The 15,166-nt window shown below is 55.0% G+C and overlaps 1 protein-coding gene across 5 annotated transcripts in view; it reads right to left on the minus strand.

Moving 5' to 3' along the window:
• Window positions 1-15,166, minus strand: part of WHRN (whirlin) — a 95,414-nt gene that overhangs the window by 53,146 nt on the left and 27,102 nt on the right. For all 5 annotated transcript variants that reach the window (XM_078436563.2, XM_078436561.2, XM_060608905.3 and 2 more), the window contains exon 3: window positions 4,426-4,551. In XM_078436563.2, the coding sequence (XP_078292689.2) occupies window positions 4,426-4,551 (126 nt within the window). The remainder of the gene's footprint in view (window positions 1-4,425; window positions 4,552-15,166) is intronic.

Below are 15,166 nucleotides of genomic sequence, written 5' to 3' on the forward strand. Positions count from 1 at the left end.
GTCTCCCCTGTCATACACCCACACGGTTCCATGGGCTTTGCCATCTTGTTGTTTACCCTGATTGTTTGATTAAACAAACAATTGGGTAATTCTGCCTCCCCACCTGGCCCCATCTTCCCACTAGAAAGAAAGCTCCTGGAGGTCAGACACTCTGTCTTGCTCAGCTCAGAAGCCACAGGGCGAGACCAGTGTCTGGCACACAGGAGTCCTCAGTAGATATCTGCGGATTAAATGGAAGGAAGGGAAGGAGAAGCAGAATGGACAGCCACTACCTCTATGTAATGTCCTCTGCCTCCATCCCTCCCCGCCTTCCTTCTCCCCTTCCTTCCACATAAAAGGGGGATCTGCCAGTGGGCTACCTGTTTTGGCGTCTCTCTGTGGCTGTGGTTCCTGGTGTCTGGGCAGTCTCAGGCCGGAAAAAAAGGTGCGAATCTAGGAGAAAGCCTCCCGAATCATCTAGCCTGACTATTCGACTCCTCACTGTCCAAGCACGGAGACAGGCCCAGAGAGCGGGAAGGACACCCCTACCCTCACACAGCTGGTCAGCGGCAGGCCCTAGGGCTCCTGTCCCCCCTTGCACAAGGCTCTGTCAGGCCTGGGTTCAAATCCCAGCTCTGACATTAGAATGCATTGGACCCTAAACTCCATGAGCCTTCACCTCTTCAGCTGTAAGTTGAAGACAATGACACCTATCACCACCAGGAGGCGGTGGAGAGTAGCGGTTACGAAGGTAGCCTGTGCCGCTGGGGGTGCAGACCTAGCCCCTCTTAGCTGGGTGGCCTTGGGCACGTTGCTTAACACTGTTCCCGGATCTGCCACCTGCAAAATAGGGAGGAGAATATTCCCTCCTCACGCATTGTCATAAAAATCACGTAACACCGTGAAGCATCTGGCACAGTTCCTGACACGGTGACTCCTCAGTAAGTAGACGACACGATAATAAAAGCGACCATCTGTCAGTAATGAGAGAGACAGATGCAGAGACAGAGACACAGAGACAGAGAGAGAAAATGTGCTCAGTGCTCTCAGGCTGGACCCTAACACATCATCTTTCCCGCTCTCTCCGCTTTCTTTTAACATGGATGTCATCAGAACGCATCCGCCACCAAGGGTGGAATCTGCTCATACATTTCCCGTCACTGAGGACACCGCTTACATCATCACACAGCATTCTCTCCAAGAGACACCGGAGGGAAACTGCGCTCAGGCCCCAGGAAGAGGAACAGCCAGGCTTCTAAAGCACAGTTGCTCTGTTTTCATCTCACAGACGTCACGGACCTGCTTCTCTCTTTGCATCGGCTGCCAGGAAGCTCTAACCAAATCTGCGTCTTGCCTCTAGCAAGTGTTCTAGAAAAGACCCTTGCTCTGTCTTCATCCCTTTCTCTCAGCCCTCATTTTTCTTCTCCCCAATTTCCTCACTCATTTATTTAAAAAAAAAAGACAAGGGGCGCCTGGGTGGCTTGGTCGGTTGAGCGTCTGACTTCGGCTCAGGTCATGATCTCACGGTCCGTGAGTTCGAGCCCCGCGTCGGGCTCTGTGCTGACAGCTCAGAGCCTGGAGCCTGTTTCAAATTCTGTGTCTCCCTCTGTCTCTGCTCCTCCCCCATTCATGCTCTGTCTCTCTCTGTCTCAAAAATAAATAAACGTCAAAAAACAAACAAACAAACAAAAAAAAACAAAAAAAAACAAAAACTGTATTCCGTGCTTAGAAACTGCTATTAATCTTTTTTGAAATTTGGTGGTGGTTGGGGCGGGGGGGGAGGAATAAATGGAATTAAAACTGCATACAAGCCAAATGCAATGCATAACGCTCGAGTGAACCACATTAGTGGAAAAACTGGTGACTCCAAATAAAGTGTGTGGTTTGTGGAAACGTGCTGTACCCATGTCAGCTTCTGAGCCTTGACAAATGCACCGTGGTTACGGGAGACGCTGACGTTGGGGGAAGCTGGATCAACGAAGGATGGGAAATCCCTTTATAACTTCTCAGTAAATCTAAAATTATTCCAAAATAACAAACTTCTTAAACAAAACGTGCGCACAGACTACTGTGAGATTGTTTCCTCTTGGGGATCCCATCAAGGTGCCATTTTTCCCTGAGAACACAGCACGGGCTCAGACCCAGGGCCTTGCAGAATCAACGAGACCCAGCCAGCACTTGTGGGGCCTCTATCACCCGCCCGACTGGCCTGGTTACGAGCACGGTTCCAGAACCAGAACCCCAACTATCGCATGGGAGTCCCAGCTTTGCCTCCCACTGGCTGTGTGACGCTCTGAGTCTCAGCTGCTGTGCCTGTAAAATGGGCTGAGGAACACGTTTCCACAGGGGTGCAGTGGGTACACGGATCCACAGCATAAAGAGCCAGAGAAACAGCAGGCTGTGTCAGGCTGTCCCAGCTGCTAAAACAAAGCGCCGTAGACCGGGTGACTTACAAACGGTGGACATGTATTTCTCAGAGTTCTGGGAGCCCAAAGTCTGGGGTCAGGTGCCAGCATGGTCGGGTTCTGCTGGGGACCCTCTTCCGGCTTGCAGATAGCCCACTTCTTGTGTCCTCACTTGTGGGGTCCATTTTATAAGGATACTACTCCTATTCATGACCTTGTCACCTCTCCGAGGCCCCACCTCCTAACCCCATCATGTTGGGGGTCAGGGACTCACATATGAATGTGGGGACACAAGCATTCAGCCCATAACAGAGACAATTACTGACGTTATTATTACCATTATTATCAGCTTTCTCTTCTCATCTTTTCAACGACAACCCTCAGACAGTGGTGTTCTCTATTATGCTTATCTGGGAAAAGGCAGGGAAGCACAGACACAGGGAGGAACCGTCCAAGGTCACAGCTATTAGAGCAAAAACAGCGAAGTTGGGATTCGAACCCAACCTTCCAGGCTCCAAGCCCAGAGCTCTTCCGATTAAATCCTATGTCCTAAAAGAAGCTGACAGATGCCTCCTCTCGCCCACTCCAGTCCTCCCACCACTACACGGCATGGGGCGGGGGTGGGGGGGGGTGTCTCTGCTGACGGCCACTCTGATCTGCCATGACCCTTCCTGACCTTTTCTTCGCGTCTGCATAGAGAATCGGGTTCCCACAAGTTAAGTTAGTGGGGCATTCAAGGCCCTTTGCTAGAAAGACAGCATCTCATCTTGTGCTTCGTTCCCCAGCCATCTAGTTGCCCATGATCTCAGTGACAGCTCCCTCTTCCCCAGCCCCTCTACCTCCAACCTGTTGCATTCTGCAAGGCTGGCTCAAATGCCACCCATGCCCATGGCTACTGCTCCCGTTGCTGCTGCCTTGGCTTCCCCGGCCGGCATCAGGACTTATTAGCCCATTCATTAGGCCATCTGTCTTCTGGGCCCAGGGTCCTCGCCTCTGCCTCACTCAGTGTCACAGCCCTCCAGTGCTCCGAGCAAGTTCTGGCAGCAAGGTGGTATAGTGCAATGGCTGAGAGCACGGGCTGTGGAACAAAGACGGCCTGGGCTCAGTCCTGCTCTGCAACGTGTCAGCTGCGTGACCTTGGGAAGTCTGTTTCACCTTCTTCTCTCCGTGTCCACCTCCCTGACTGGAAAATGTGGGTAAGAGCCACCTACCCCAAGGGGCAGCCTGAGGGTTCAGTGAGACGCGTGTGAAGCCAATGAGCAGTACCGGGCACACAGTTAGTGTTCTTTAAAATGAGAACGAACGGGGGCGCCTGGGTGGCGCAGTCGGTTAAGCGTCCGACTTCAGCCAGGTCACGATCTCGCGGTCTGTGAGTTCGAGCCCCGCGTCAGGCTCTGGGCTGATGGCTCGGAGCCTGGAGCCTGTTTCAGATTCTGTGTCTCCCTCTCTCTCTGCCCCTCCCCCGTTCATGCTCTGTCTCTCTCTGTCCCAAAAATAAATAAAAAACGTTGAAAAAAAAAAATTTAAAAAAAAAATAAAAAAAAAAAAAAAAATAAAATGAGAACGAACGATATGATTTCAATAATTGCTGGTTGCCCTGATGGAACGCCAACCGGGAGCTGCTCAGTGCAACCCTAACCCAGCTCCCGCTTTCTCCTCTCTTCCCTGTCAATGCTCCAGAACGAACCTGAAGTCGGGGCCACTGCAGCCATTGACAGTGTTTGCAAAGCAGCAGCCACAAAGAGCTCGGCTGGCCCACTGCCCGCCACCGCATGGGAGGCTGCACTGCTCCGAGGAGAGCTAGGAAACCAGCTCGGGAGGCTAGGAGGTGGGCCCTGTTGCTTTGCTCTGAGCTGCCAACTGGAGGCATGCAGCCAGGGGGACTCCTGGCCGGGACTGGTCCTCAAGGTGGGGTGCCCATGGCCTCGCTGGAGGTCTGACCGAAATCAGCCGCACGGAGCTCCACACGTGGCTCCTTCGCCCTCACCCCATGCATGCGGCCCTGGTGCCCACCCCCTCCTCTGGGAGTCGGGCCGCTCACCTTGAGTCCGCTGCTTTCTGCTTCTGAGCCCGGGTCCACGCCGGTGACATAAATGCCCAGGCCGTACTCGGCTCCCCCTCGGATGGTGAGGCCCAGGGACCGGCCGTCCCCCAGCACCAGGTTCACCTGTGGGAGGGACAGAAGATAGCATTGGAGGGCCTGGAGGTGACAGGAACTTCCAGGGGGAGGCGGGGGGGCATCACAGGCTACAGAGGCCCTGACATACCCTGAAGGGCACACCGATTCAGGCCAGGAACATTCCAGATCCCCTGCCCCAGTTCGGCCTCCAACTTGCTGAGTGACCTTGGGGAAGTCCTTCTCCCTCCCGGGGTCACAGTTGTAAGTGCAGTGAAAGGAAGGCGTTGAAGGAGGTGACCCCTGATGCTAACATCCTAGAGAACCTCTACATTTCAGGTTTTCATGTACGCTTCACACAGTAGGGGCCACGCACGCCCCCGGCTGCCCCTCAGCACCCGCTTCAGCCAGGGAGAGCCTGCTCTGGCCCCAGGGTCCCTCACCTCCCATCTTCCTTAGGTTCAAGGCTAAGTCCACTCTGCCACCCAAGGACCCCCTGCCTCCTCCCTGGAAGTCTCCCACCAACCACGGGTCTCCTGCCTCCCCACGGGTCTCCTGCCCTCCCAAGGGTCTCCTGCCTCCTCAGGGGTCTCCTGCACTGCCACCCACACCAGCGGGTCACAACATTATCACCTCAGCTGCCCTTCCTTCTACAAACACAGGGAGCACTGGCTGAGGGCAGGCATAGCCCATGCTGGGCCAGGGGACCAAGGGACAACCCAGACATAGTCCTGCTCCCGAAAGTCTCACCAGAGGGGCACACAGACCAGTAAACAGACCTTCACAGAACAGCGTGAGCAGAACGTGATGGGGCGGCTCATGGGGCCACGAGTATGCAGAGAAGGTGCAAGGTCCTGACTGGGGGCGAGGGTGGTGGTCAGAGGGCTTCCTGGAGGTGACATCTTCTTGATGAGACTGGAGGGTGAGCAGGAGTCAACCAAGCAGGGGCAGGGCAGGGGCGAGAGGGGCTTTCCAGGGTTACAGGTGAGAAGCAGGGGAGCACGCTTTGCTTAGGATAGGAGGGTGGAAGTGAGTCACTGTGGCCAAGGCAGGGCGTGCAGGGGGATAGCTAGGGGGCTAGGAGGACAGGCAAGGGAGGCTGGGGGCCGATTCAGGTTAAATGTGCCTTGAGCATGAGAGAGGAATTTATAGAAAAGGGAAGAGGCACCAGAATAGCTGGAACTACCCCAAAAGAACAGAAAATACCCCTCAACGAGTTAAGACCCAGAGACACGTAAGGGACCCGAAAAGAACACAGTGTGGCTGCCCACAGAACAGCGTGGGCACCTGTTGGCATCAGGGGAGGGCAAATGTCATGGAGTTAGGGAAGCCATCCAACCAGCTTTCAATTTCTGAAAAGTTATTCACCTAAGAATTACCGAGGGCTTTGTGCCAGTCATCTGAAGCCTTTCACGTATATTATCTCACTTAATTCTTCAACCACCCTGGGTGGAGGTGGCAAAGAGGACAGACTCAAGTCCAAACTGCCCGATGAGGCTGGAGCCGCTGTGTGACCCTGGGCAAGTTCCTTAATCTCTCTGTGTGTCCTCAGCCTCCTCACCCATAAAAGGAGGGTGAAAATAGCCTTATAAAGTTACTATGGAAAGGATCAAATTAAGAGACAAATGTAAGCTAGTTTCTGGCCCAGAGTGAATGCTTGGTAAGCGGCAGCCGCTGTTGGCTCCATTTTGCACACGACAAAACCAGACAGGGACACACAGCCACAGCGGACTCCTACAGACTGGCAGACAGTTGTCAGGAGACAGCCCCCCAGACGGAACGCTTTTATGGAGTTTGGCTCTAGGACTGCACACTCTGGAGGGTGGCCCCGGCCCCCCTCGGGCCACAGTGGCTCCTGGTTTCCTCCTCAGGCAGGAAGACCCCATTAGAAAGGACAGCGTCTGTGAGGCCCTCATAGCTCTCAGGGGGCACCTGGGAACAGTCACCCAGAAACGTCAGAGAGATGGATGTTCCAGAAACAGCAGGCTCTGAGGACGGGCTTGGGAATAACAACCCAGCCCTTGTGAGCTGCCCCCTCCTGCCCCAGCACCGCTCCATGGCTGGGAGAGCTCTCAGGTGACGTGGGTTCATGGCCCGCTCGGTCTGCTCTCACACGCAGGACTGTGCGTCTGGGAGGTGACAGTGTGCTGGTTACGGGGACAGGCTCCGGACCGCTCAAGCCTAACCCTGGCAGTGACGGTTGCTAGGTGTTTGTCACTCCACACAAGTGACTTCACCTCTCTGCGCCTCAGCTCTCTCATCTACAAAACTGCCTCCAGCAGCCACACCCGCGTCACTTGGATTCTTGCCGGGGACGCGTGGGTCCGCAAACCTGGAGCATTCAGACTCGTGCCTGGCACCGCGGAGGCAGCCAGGCAACACTGGCTGTTGTTCTTACCTCCAGAGTGGCCCGCTCCGTCCGGCAAGCCGTGGGGCTAGCTGGCACAGCCGTGCCCCGGGAGGAACGCAGAGGCACCCTCCCAGAGGTGACGGGTGGGCTGCAGCCGAGGCTGGGACGGGCTCCCCGGTGTGTACTCGCTCACCCAGCCCCTCGCCATGGGGGCGGGACCACAGGACCAGCTCACCGGTCCCCGTCCGCAGGTACTGGGAGTGCTGGCTGCTGGTGGCTCACAGCTGAGCCCTTGCCAAGAACGGCCTCCCCCTGGAGCAGCTTCCGTGCGGGGACCGGGAGAAGGGGGCAGGCGAAACAGCCAGAGCCCAGCCTCCCTTCGCGACAAAGCCAGCGCAGCCCCAGTGCTCCCGCGGGACCGGCCGAGGCGTCAGCCCAGCACCGTCACCAGCGTCAGTCGAGCCCAGGGCAGGGGACTGCTGCTGTGATAAATGACCACACACTTAGTGGCCTGGAACAGCACAGATTCATTATCCTAGAAGCTCTGGAGGTCAGGAGTCTAAAGTGAGTCGACAGGACTGCATTCCTTCTAGAGGTTCTTAGGGAGAACCTGTTTCCTTGCCTTCTCCAGCCTCCAGAGACCACCTGCCTTCTTGGGCTCATGGCCCCTTCCTCTATCTTCAAAGCCAGCAGGGTAGAACCTTCCCACCTCTCTCTGCTCCCGGCAGGACGCCACCTTTTCTCTGACTCTGACTCTCCTGCCGCCTTGTTCTGAGGGTCCTCGTGACTGCACTGTGCCCACCCAGAGAACACAGGAAAGTCTACCCTGTCACGAGAGCCTTAACTTCATCACATCTGCATGTGATGGACATGGAAGGCTGCTGGTGCCTCACAGCTGAGCCCCTGCTCATGGAAGGCTCCAGGAAAGAGTCAGTGGGTGTCTTGGGTCATCATTCTGTGTAACACAGGCACACATCTAGAAACCTCATCAGGGATATCTCGGTCTCAGAGTCCATTCTGGGAAGCCTGACCTCAGGCAGAGTGTCTCAGAAATATGACCCCTGAGCCCTGAAGGCCTTAGAGGTCATTCTGGGAAAGGGGACGTATTCTGGGGGCAGGAGGCAGGAATGTGTCAAAAGCTCAGAATCTGGACAGAGCCGGGCCCCCCAGGAGTCCCACAGGGTTGCTTGGCTGAAGCACTGCAGGGAAGGAAGGAAAGGGACAGCAGTAGCCAGTGGGGGACCGTGATCCAGGCCGAGAAGCCTGGCCTTTAGACCAGGAGAGAGATGGGCTCAGACTCATTCTGGTTTTAGGAAGACTACTGGCCGCAGAGGGGGCCACTTCCTGGAGATCCTTCAGGAGAGGGTGTGCACCTTGAGACAGCGGTGGAGTGGGAGAGGCAGGGGGCTCAGACCTGGGGGAGGCCAGTGAGACAGGCTGGGCACAGAGTGGGCAGCTCTCATCCGGACCCCCTACCCTGCCCGCAGAGTGGACCCCTTCCTCTGTGCTCTGACTGCAGGGCCTGGGGTCTCCACACCAAGGCTCCAGCCCAGCTCATGCGGTGGCCTGCAGTCCGTAGCTCCCCTCCCCCACCCGGGCTCTCCAGCTCCGAGACCTGAAGATTCTGGGAGGAGAGAGTCAAGAGGAGCCCCGTGACACCCAGACAGCAACGGTTGTCTGCGGCTGCCCCCTCTGCACGCTGAGGATGAAAACAAACCTCCTTGCCTCTCTGCCACCTCCCCATAAATCCTTCTTCACGTGGGAATAAAACGGAGTCTTTATCACAGAACTGTAATAACAGTCCTATCAACTACAGGGTAATCTGCCTCAATCACTTGCTAGAATTCAACCAGCATTTGAGAGGGGGAAAAAAATCACTTATGGGAAAGGACACTGAGCTGTGAGAAGCAGCCCAGCACAGTGAAAAGTGTGCATTCATTCCCACCGATGAGATGAATAATAACTCATGAAATTAATTGGTCACTTAGTGTATGGTGTATTTCCTAAATCCAGGCACTGGATGCATTATCCCATTTAATACTCTCTCTTCCTCTGTGGTTTCCCCCATTTTCCTGATGAGGAAACTGAGGCTGGAGAGGTAAAATGATGTGGCCAAGGCCACACGGTCGGCAGCTGGCCCGCCCAGGCATTTAACCAGCAGGCTGTGCTGCCTTCCACAGGCCTGAATTCAAATCCTGATTTTGCCCTTTACTCCTGGGAAACCGTGAGGCAAGGCCCAATTCTTCTGTGATTTTCAGTTTCCCCATCAGTAAATTGAGACGTGGACAACCTACCTGGAGCAGGCACTGGTCCCCTCCTTGCCCTTGAACCCCGGCCCTACCCAGAAAGGAACAGAGCAGCGCCGAGAGATGAAGTCAGTCCAGGCCAACCTGGTTCCTCTCTTTCAGGGACATGGGTAGTCTGGGCCACTTCTGGCCAATGGACACGATGAAGGACGTCTGCTGGTGGATGTTGGGAGCAATTCTTCCCCCAGAGAAGAGAGAGGCATAGGCACAGGAAGAGAAGGGCCTTCTGCCTGCCCGCCACACTTCCACTCTGCTTTGGACACAGCCGTGAGAGGATGTGATGGCAGGAGCAGCAGCTGCCATTCTGCAGCTGTGAAGCAACGAGCCTGAGACAAAAGCCAGCCAGAAGAAGGACAGACTCACCAGCAAACCACACCTGGAGCCACCGAGCCCTACACCTGAGGCATCCCATAGCCTGGACATTCGGCCCAGACAACCACTGCTTCATGGACTTCAGATCTTACGTTATCTCCTCAGTGAGGCCTTCCCTGCCCCTCTCTAGAATCACCCCACTCATCAGTGTCCCCCATGCCCTTTTCTTGCTTATCCCATTTACTATACACTACACATCACTTATTTTAACACACACACACGCGCGAACATAATAAGCTTTGGAAGGAGGTTGTCCTTGGCTGCCGACTGCTGTATTCCCAATACTCAAAACGGTTTTTGGCCCACTGCAGGTATTCAATAAACGTTTCAGGATGAAGAGATATGAGAGGTCACCTGCGTCTCTCTGGCATTCGATAAACGATGGTGGTTACTGGAATTAATGACCACGCTTCGGGCACTGCTGTGCTCTACACTTATGCACACGATTACTGATCCCTGAACAGTCCTTCGTGCCTGCCGGGACTATCCCCAATCTTGTGGACAGGGAGGCTTTGGTGACCAACCCAAGGTGAAGTGACTTGTCTAAGGTCACACAATCAGGAAGTTCAGAAACCAGGCTTCAACCCCAGGCCCAAAGGCCCTGCTCACCCTGCACCAGGTTAGGTCCCGGCCTGAGTCAAGGGGCAGATTGCATCCTGTCTCTGTGGCTGCTGAAGTGAGTCTGGAGAGCTGCTACCTGGTCTGATGGCTCGGCATGGCGTGGCGGCCGAGGGATGAAGAAGGCACCACAGTGGAACGGGACTTGCCCATTTGCTCAGGGGCAAATGACCCAGGAGGGTGACACTTGAACCTTACCATTGGCTGCTTCTGCCCCCATCATTCCCCTGAATGAATCCCAGGTGCTCACCAAGGCTGCTGGTGCGGGGAGCAGCCGGAGGGGGCCTCGGCTGAGGCCGTGTGCAGGCCAGCCCTGAAGAGGCGGAGCCAGAGGACAGCAGAGGACAGCAGCGGAGGCAGGGGAACTCTTCCCCGTCAGGCACCAGGAGGTGCCCGCCAGGACAGGACTCAGGATCTGAGGACAATGCGGCCCCACCCCTCGCAGGCTGTGTGACCTGCAGCAATGCGTTCAGCCTTTCTGTACCTCCATTCTTCCATCTGGAAAATGGGAATATTGGTACCAGCTGCAAAGACAGATTTAGCTTAAGAGTCAAATGATTTGGGGCACCTGGGTGGCTCAGCTGGTTAAGCATCCAACTCTTTTCTTTTTTTTAACTTTATTTTTGAGAGAGAGAAAGAGAGAGAGCATGAGCAGAGAGGGGCAGAGAGAGAGGGAGACACAGAATCCGAAGCAGGCTCCAGGCTCGGAGCTGTCAGCACAGAGCTCGACACGGGGCGTGAACTCACAAGCCGTGAGATCACGACCTGAGCCGAGGTCGGACACTGACTGAGCCACCCAGGCTCCCTAAGCATCCGACTCTTGATCTCAGCTCAGATCATGATCTTGCAGTTCATGAGTTCAAACCCCCCATCGGGCTCTGTGCTGAGGGTGCAGTGCCTGCTTGGGATTCTGTCTCTCTTTCTCTCTGCCCCTCGCCTTCTTGTGTTCTCTCTTGGTAAAAGAGGCAGATGATTCTACGAAACCTCATCGAAATCGGAAAATGCCAGTGCGGAGGAAAACCGCTTGGATATTGGGGTTCCCTCGTGCTGGTTCTGATGTCCATCACCCAACTGATAACCCTTCTCCAAGAAAAGGTGGTGACAGAACGTACGTGTGGCCTGTGGAAACAGCAGAAGCAGGAGAAAGAGCCTTCCTCTGAAAGCCCTGCTCCTGTTTCTGTGGGGTGTTCCTGCATGTGCCCTCCTGGAGCGACTGCCCCTTCAAACTGAGAACCCAAGAACAGTTCGTTGTGCCCTGAAGCTCAGACTCAAGGGCAGGTAGGTGGGGGGACACCTGCCTCAGAGCAGGACCTGGGAACACTGTGCTCATCCCCTGTGCCCCAGAGACAGCTGGTAACCCACCCCGCTCTCGCTTCCTCTCTCCTGCCACATCCCAGCCCCGTGAGCACTCTCAAACCGTCCTCCGCTTCAAGCCGTTTGAAGGAATGAGCTCATCCCCTGGGTCCAACTCATAAACGACCCCACTGTGAACATCCACACACAGAGAAGGCCATCGGAGCACCAGAACCTTCCCCCAAGGTTTATTTTCCCCCTTGGAAGTTCATCTTGACTAAAACCGGAAACGTCACTTTTGGCTCCAGGGGCTCCTTAGGTTTTGTTTTTACTTCGACCAGTCCCACCCCCTACTTTGAAGATGAGCTTAGCACCCCCTTTCCTTCGCGATCTCATAAAGGTCCTAGCACACATGGGATCAATTTCACCATCCCTCCCCTGCTGCCTGCAGAAAAATGTCCCCTAGGGTGCACAGGCTATCCTAGTCTGTCATCCCAGCCCTGCTGTTCCCCAAGCGTAACTCACACAGGACACCAGTGGTGGGGAGGGGGTCCCAAGACCCATCTTTTTCTCTCTGCCCTCCTTCCCACTGTCACACCCTTCCCTCTGCCTGGACCACTGTTCCTTCCACTGCTATGTAGCCAAACTTCAAACGTTACCTCCTCCAGGAAGCCTTCCCAAATCTCTGGCTGGCAGGATCTCCCTCCTCTGCACACCACAGCACTCTCCCTATCCCTTTTACAGAGCATATCCCATGAGACCTTGGGCAATGTGCCACTGAGGCACCTCAGCTTGCCTCCTCTGGGCTGCTCACACTGGGGACATGGCACAGGGCAACATTAGGACAGAGGGCTCGGAAAGAGACAGATCTGGCCATGCCCCTGAACATCAACCACTCCCAGCTGTGTGATGTTGGGCACGTCCTTGCTCTGCTGAGGCACAAAGGTCCACCATGAAGAAGACTGCTCAGGAAAAAAACTCCTACCACCTCACACCCATTAGGATGGCTCCTACCAAAAACAAAACAAAACACAAAAAAACCCAAAAAACAGAAAATAACAAGTGTGGGTAAGGATGTGGAGAAACTGGAACCCTCATGTACTGTTGGCAGGAACGTAAACTGGTACAGCCACTGTGGATAACGGTACGGTAGTTCTGCAAAACATTAGAAATATGATTACCATGTGCTCCAGCAACACTTCGGAGAACTGTGGCTTTACGCCCTGTCCCTAAACCATTTTTCAGTTTTCAAGTGGGGTTCAGCTAACCGGGAAAGAACTCCAAAGTGTAAGGCCTGGAGGGCTGCTGAGCTCGGATGAGTGTCACCTCCCCTATGGGTGAAGGAGAGGTGACAGAGACAAAGAATGTGCCTTTTCTCCCTGGAGACTGATGGGTTGGGCACCAGCCCCCAAGGGCACACGCCAGAGGCAGCTCTTCAGATCGCAACAAAAATAGCAACTTGGGAAGCAGGTGGCCACACCCTCCCCTGTAACTTTGCAGAGAACGGCGTGCCAAGGTCTGATCCCACAGGATTCAAACCCAGCAAACATTACTGACCTTCAGTCTACCATGCACCCGGCGGCTGGCAAGGCGTTTTCGTTTTAATTCACTTGTTCATATAATAAACACCGAGCACCTACACTGTGCCAGGCACTGATCCAGGCCCTACGAGTGTGCCAGGGCGTGGAACCAAGGTCCTTACTGCCACGGAGTTTACACAGTGGTGGGGAGAGTAGCCCCTGCCCCTACCATTGTTTCCAATGGAAACAATAGCTCAGAGCGCTTACGTAACTTGCCCAAGGTCACACAGCTGGCAAGCTGCGGAGCCGGGATTTGAATCCAGGTGGCCTGGCTCCAGTGTCTCACCCTCCCTGTCACACTCACGCTAACCCATTTAACCCCCCACAACAAATGTGTTCCGGTTTATTAGAGCTGTGGCGGCTAGGGTATTCCAGATGGGGAGCCTAGAACAATAGCAATGCTGTCTGCCCCCTGCCCCCTTCCCCTATTCACCTCTGAGGACACGACAGTAACGTGAGAGCAGATGGGTCTGATTCCCAGAGAGTTACATATTTTCTTCCCTTCTGTTCCTTCCCTCAGCCTCTCCGGACGGCTCGGCTCTCACGCTTCGGCGTGGAGAACAGCGTTGCTCGGAAAGGCTGCAACGCCACAGCCAGCTTTGGAGGGCAGCTTAGGTGGCTTTCACAAGTAATTCTGCAACATGTGGGATTTTTCACATCACTACTGCACTGGGAACTTGTTTCCCTGGAAGGCGTGTGTCCCCTGGGGCTGGGGGTGAGGAGGTTTGAAGTTTGGCATGGGAAGTCTAGGAGTCTGGTCACGGTGATTTAGAGTAGAGACGAGGACAGCGGAGAGAAGAGAGTCAGAGCCGGCCAAACTCCAGGCACAGGGAACAGAAGTGTGGGCCGCGGAGAGATTTCCCCACATCCCTCTCAACAGGAAATGGGGACTTCCTTGCTACATCGGCAAGAAGAAGAACAGAAGGGCGGGTGGAAGCTTATCTGGAGCTACAGGGTCTGTGAAGGCCACTCTGCTGTGGTCCAGGGTATTTCCTGCCTCCTGAGGCCTCTGGATCCCTGGAGCACAATTCTCTAAGTCTCTGCCTTCCACATTCCTATGTAAGTTATTCTAAGACTCCTAGGGGGTACCTCATCTCCTTCCAGCCCTCCTACCTGCTCAATTCCAGTGACAGGGCCCTCTTGCTAAGCACCCTTCTTGCTAAGCCTTGAGGACGTGGGCTGGTTTCCACCTCAGGGCCTTTGCACATGCTGTCCTTGCTACCTGGGATTTTCAGCCCCCAGAATACATGGCAGCTCTTTCTTCCCCCCACAGGTCTCAGCTCAGAATCATCTCCTCAGAGAGGCACTCCCTGACCACCACATCTGAAGCAGTGCCTCCCTCTCCTTCACTCTCTACTCCTCTCTCCTGATTTTACTCTCTTCCATCATTCTTCACCATCGTAATGATCTTGTTCGCTTATGCTCCTTTCTGGATCACTGTCTCACTCCTCCCATGAACTCTAAACTCACTGGAAGCTTCCCCAGAGCAGGGTCTCACCTCTCTTGTCCCTCTCTCTATTCCTCCCTCCCATAACAGCATCAAGCACACCGCAGGTGCTCACTAAGTATGGGGCGACCCGTGGAATGGGTTCTAGTTGCCACAGTACCCTCTGAGTCTCTCTTGGATTCCTCAGCTTTGAAATGTGGATAAGGACAGCTACCCTGCAGGGCAGGGAAGCCATGAGGATTCACCAGGATGCTGTAAGCACAGAACCCAGCACCCATCGGCGCCAGGCCCCACGCAGGGAAAGGGCTCAAGGGGAAGATAAAGCAAGTTCTCTGGCCAACCTTGGAAAGCCGGCCGTGAAAATGACTCAAGGCCACAGGCAGCCTTGCTTTCTCAAGACCGCTGCCAAGCAACACGGATCCCCTGGTGGGGAGGGGTCCGAGCCCACCCGTGCCCACCCGCGCTGGCCCCCACGCAGAAGGCCAGGGGGCTCCACCCTGCCACTCATCACCCAGCACAGAAGTCGCGGCCCCCTCTGCCACAGCCTGCATACTGACGTTTGCACAAAGAACACAAAACCTGCTAAGTGAACGCTGTGCTCTTATGGTCAGAAAAGCAGAGCTGAGAAAAAGAGTCTCCAGATGGAAGCCTTGCTTGGCCCGGAGCCCCAAGGCACGCGGCCTCCGGGCTGTCAGGGTGG

This window comes from Panthera onca, chromosome D4, assembly GCF_046562875.1.
Source record: "Panthera onca isolate mPanOnc1 chromosome D4, mPanOnc1 haplotype 2, whole genome shotgun sequence".
Taxonomy (NCBI): domain Eukaryota; kingdom Metazoa; phylum Chordata; class Mammalia; order Carnivora; family Felidae; genus Panthera; species Panthera onca.